Source organism: Mus pahari, chromosome 10, assembly GCF_900095145.1.
Source record: "Mus pahari chromosome 10, PAHARI_EIJ_v1.1, whole genome shotgun sequence".
NCBI classification, from domain to species: Eukaryota; Metazoa; Chordata; class Mammalia; order Rodentia; family Muridae; genus Mus; species Mus pahari.
In genome coordinates, this window is record NC_034599.1 from 50,474,446 (window position 1) to 50,479,268 (window position 4,823).

Below are 4,823 nucleotides of genomic sequence, written 5' to 3' on the forward strand. Positions count from 1 at the left end.
GCCCGCGGGGTGGAGACGCGGCTTCCAAGGGATTGCGGGACCCGGGGCTGCAGAGAGGATCCAGGAAGGTTTCGGGGGGAGGGGGCTGCGCTCCATTGTTCACTCTGAGCCAATCAGAGCTTTCCCACTTCCTCCCCTCCAATCTCCCTGCGCCTCCGTGTCTACCCCAGCCCACCCTCTCGGTCCCCACCGTCTCCCGAGCAAGCCCCAGGGCGGTGGGAGAGCTGGGTGACGCTACAGGTCCCGCCTCCAGCTCGGGCCCCGGGCGAGTGCGTGCTGACGTCATGCTGCGTGCGGGCCGGTGCGGAATCGCTCCTTCAACTCCGCGGGGCAGGAGTTAGTTAGCAAAGAGCAGAGGCTGGGCGCTCGACCCTGGTCCTTCTGCCCCCGGCCGCAAGCTTTGCTCACATCTCTCTCTGCATGGTGGATATTATTTTTCATTATCCTTTTCTGGGTGCTATGGGGGATCATTCCAAGAGTAAGTCTTTCTCTGTGTGTGGGTGTGTATGTGTGCTTGATATGCAACATTTCCAATGCAGAAGAATGTTTAGCGGATTCTACAAGTGGCTTCTATTTGACAAAATATTTGGGAGAATAAAAAAAAAAACAAACAAACAAGCAGTGCATTTCGCCCATAACACTGTTTATTCGTTGGAATCCTACTATTTTATTTTGCAATTAGACATTATTTCCCAAGTTGGCTGGGATGACCTCAGGCTGTGAAATTCTTTCTCTTTTCTGCTAGGACAATTAGGTTTGATTTAGAGAAATGGGTTTCTTTTCTGTCTTACGAAGATAGGTTTCAGTAGCTTGATCTGAGGTGTTTAAACTAAGAACTGTCGAAGAAGCTAAGAGGGGACAGGGCTGAATGCTGCGGTGAAATAGGGAGTCGCTGTGAGCGGGAGCGGGCGGAAATCCGGGCTTGGCTGACAGTGTGGACACGGAGGCGTCCTTAGCTCCCCAGTGTCACCGTGCCTCCCGTTAGTTCGGTCTCTAGCTGAACCGATACTACGCCCGCGTTCAAAGAGGGTGATAACGGAAATGTCAGGAGATTGTGTTGTTTTCGTTTCCTATTTTCTGGATCATTCGAAAGTGGTCGCACTTCTAAGAGCGGGAGAGCAAGCAAGGGAGGGCGGGTTGGGCTGGGACTGCTGCAGCGGCCAAGGCCGGCCGAGTCCGGCACCGGGCCTGACGCGGGCCCTGCGCCCTTCCCTGCTAGAGAAGCCCGGGACGGCCATGTGCGTGGGCTGCGGGAGTCAGATCCACGACCAGTTTATCCTTCGCGTGTCGCCCGACCTCGAGTGGCACGCCGCCTGCCTCAAGTGCGCCGAGTGCAGCCAGTACTTGGACGAGACGTGCACGTGCTTCGTGAGAGACGGGAAAACCTACTGCAAGCGGGACTACGTCAGGTGAGCCGGCGGGACCCGGGGTTCGGCCCCCTTGGGCTGAGGGGGACACGGCTGCGCGTCCTGGGCTCGGGTCCCTGCGCTGACGCCCGCCGCGCCCGGGCCCGCAGGCTGTTCGGCATCAAGTGTGCCCAGTGCCAGGTGGGCTTCAGCAGCAGTGACCTGGTGATGCGGGCGCGGGACAGCGTGTACCACATCGAGTGCTTCCGCTGCTCCGTGTGCAGCCGCCAGCTGCTCCCTGGAGACGAGTTCTCGCTGCGGGAGCATGAGCTGCTCTGCCGAGCCGACCACGGCCTCCTTCTGGAGCGCGCTGCGGCCGGCAGCCCGCGCAGCCCCGGCCCGCTCCCTGGCGCCCGCGGCCTGCATCTGCCAGGTAAGCCGCTCTCCCGGCCCGCAGCGCTGCGCCGCGTCAGTGGGATGTACGACTGTGTAGCCGACCGCCGAGCCTCCGACGGGAAGCCGGTGTGAAAGGCCGCGTGCGCTGGGAACCCTGCTATGTGTCTGGCGAGTGCCGGGGGGAGGGGGGGATTGTATGTCTGTGAGCGTGTGAGCCTTGGAGAGTTGTGTTGTCCGTGGCCTGGACCATGTAGGATCAGGAGAATGGAGGAACCGGTATCCTAGGTGCTGCCTATCTGGGTTGTGTTTAGAATTCCTTTGATGAACAGGTTACCGTCAGGGAGAAAAGGTATCCATCCCATCGGGAGCCAACGGAAGAAGGCCAGCCATGCAGAAGAGGGGCCTGTGTTCTTGTTTTGATGTCCAGCTAGCATAAAGGTTCAGGGAGTTTATTGGATAAAATCCTCCTAGGATGATAGGTGCCCTGGCCAGGAGTTGCTCAGACTGGGAAATAAGTGAGGACAAGAAGCAGGTGGAGAGGGCGCGACCGATACCCCAGTTCCAGGAAGCCAGGGAATCCGCTACTCAGCTCGAAGTAGACCAGGCCTTCTTGTGCTGTGTGGCACCAGGGATTTCTTCCTCTCTGTAACTCCATTTCCACACTGTAGAAGGAGGGGATTGGTCTTGGTGGGCTATTTGTAAATGTTTACCCAGATCTAGTAATGCCTAGAGGGGACTTTAATGTAAACAATGCAGCTAAAATCCAGGGTGTGTAGACCAGGTTGAAAGTAAAACAGAATGGAATTGGTGTTGAATGAACCCAAGCTGAGTTCGCCCAAGGACTCCCCTTTGTTTTGAAATGTAGGCTTGAGGCTGTTCGAGGTGGGTGTGAAAAGCAGCAGTCCCTGGGGCTGAGGGAACCCAGAACGGTGGAATCTCAGACCAAAGCCCCTAGGCAGGCAGCCAGGAAGGAGCCATTCTGTGCCCAGAAGGCCTCAGCTGCCCAAAGTCGGAATCTTCCTAGTCCGAGGATGTTCCTACGGGCGACTAGCCTAGCCGATGATCCCTTAGGAGCAGAAAGAGCCTTCCAGTCTAGGAGTTATACTGTGACCTGAGTCCTAGTCCTTTTCCTTTCCCCCTTCCCTGCCGGTGTCGCACTTCGATTTCCACCTCTTCCTCTAAAATCCCACCTTCTTCCAGAGGGCTTTGCTTGTTCGGTTGTTCGCAGTTGGGGTTTTCTAGGGTGTACTAGTACCGCAGCTTCCTGGAGCAGAACTCCAGAATCCTACAGGACTCGGGAGATCGCCGCAAGGCAATCGGGCTAGGGAGATAGGGACAAACCAAAAAGCATTCTCCCTCTGGGTAAGGCGAACGGATGGAGAGGGAGATGAACAATAGCCAAACGAACCGAATGTCAGGGAAACGAAATCTTGGGGAGAATGGCTGGCGGCCCATCCGACCTCTTGTCTCTCGGCCCCTGCAGACGCTGGGTCCGGACGACAGCCCTCACTGCGCACGCACGTGCACAAGCAGGCAGAGAAGACAACCCGGGTGCGGACTGTGCTCAACGAGAAGCAACTGCACACCCTGCGGACGTGCTACGCCGCCAACCCGCGGCCCGACGCTCTCATGAAAGAGCAGCTGGTAGAGATGACCGGTTTGAGCCCGCGGGTCATCCGCGTGTGGTTTCAGAACAAGCGTTGTAAGGACAAGAAGAAGTCCATTCTCATGAAGCAGCTACAGCAGCAGCAACACAGCGACAAGGCGGTGAGGTGCTGGTGATGGCCGCGGGAAGGCGGGTGGTAGCCGCGGCGGCTTTCCAAGGCCTCTTTCTGGGGAGAATTAGAAGGAGCTGGACTCCCTATGTACTTTGGCATCCGCACCTTAGGAGAAAGACTGACCTTGGCGTTAAAGTTGCGGTGGTTGTTGGTGGTACCTTGTGCCAGTGACAGCTCAGAGTTGAGGGGCCCTCGGCTTAGAGACGACTCTATGGCATGGTTAGGACTGCGGGGTTGTACTTTTTTGGAGGGGGGGGAGATAGGGCTCGATCTGAGTTTTTGTTTGTTTGTTTTGTTTTGTTTTGTTTCGCATACCTGGCTAAGGAAGGGCATAAAGGACTTCCGTTTCTCTGGCCTGATATTTGACTTCTAGGAGGGTACCGGGTAGCAGGTTTGTGGGCCCTGGGTTATCTCCGCTGAGGAATGGGAGATTCGTTGTGTGCAGTGGAGTGCGTTTCCTCCTCAAAACAATTTAATTCCCAACTCGCTCTCCAGAGCCTGGGGCTCTATGCTCAAAAGTGGTGCAAAAGCTGACCTAATTCTAATGCCTTGTGCTGTCTATCCGCTTGCCTCTCAGAGCCTCCAGGGACTGACTGGGACGCCTCTGGTGGCAGGCAGCCCCATCCGCCATGAGAACGCGGTGCAGGGCAGCGCAGTCGAGGTGCAGACGTACCAGCCTCCCTGGAAAGCACTCAGCGAGTTCGCACTCCAGAGCGACCTGGACCAACCCGCCTTTCAACAGCTGGTGAGGCTCTGTGCGAACTGCACGGTGGACGTGGGGTGGAGGGGACTTAGTTCATTCACATAGGACTAGGGGTCTTGGGGACAGATTTGGCAGTGAGAAAGCCTGCTGGACCCGCAACCTCGCAGCTGACACTAACCCGGTTTTAATGTGTCTTTTACCGGGTCCCAACACCCCTTGTGCAGGCGGGGACCTGGCAGGGTTTACTCAGCTGATGGCTTGTCTGGAGGGAACACTCCGGGTCTTTGAGCAGGTAATCCAGGAGCAGCAGCCTGAGCCTGTGTTCACTTGTTTTCCCCTGATGTCTCTGCCCTTCCAGGTCTCCTTCTCCGAGTCAGGCTCCCTAGGCAATTCCTCTGGTAGCGACGTGACCTCTCTGTCCTCGCAGCTCCCGGATACCCCCAACAGTATGGTACCTAGTCCGGTGGAGACGTGAGCGAGGACCCCTCCCTGCCAGCCCGCGGACCTCGCATGCTCCCTGCATGAGACTCACCCATGCTCAGGCCATTCCAGCTCTGAAAAATCTCCGGCCCTTGTAATTATTGTTATTTAAAGCGAGCG

General features: G+C 56.9%; 1 protein-coding gene across 1 annotated transcript; it reads left to right on the top strand.

Annotated features, from left to right (window-relative positions):
- The first annotated feature begins 288 nt into the window (after nt 1–288).
- Isl2 (ISL LIM homeobox 2) lies at nt 289–4,823 on the top strand. The gene is made up of 6 exons (XM_021207379.2): nt 289–478; nt 1,220–1,409; nt 1,517–1,779; nt 3,226–3,509; nt 4,098–4,265; nt 4,582–4,823. The coding sequence occupies exons 1-6, from the start codon at nt 421–423 to the stop codon at nt 4,696–4,698; spliced, it is 1,080 nt and encodes a 359-aa protein (XP_021063038.1). The 5' UTR covers nt 289–420; the 3' UTR covers nt 4,699–4,823.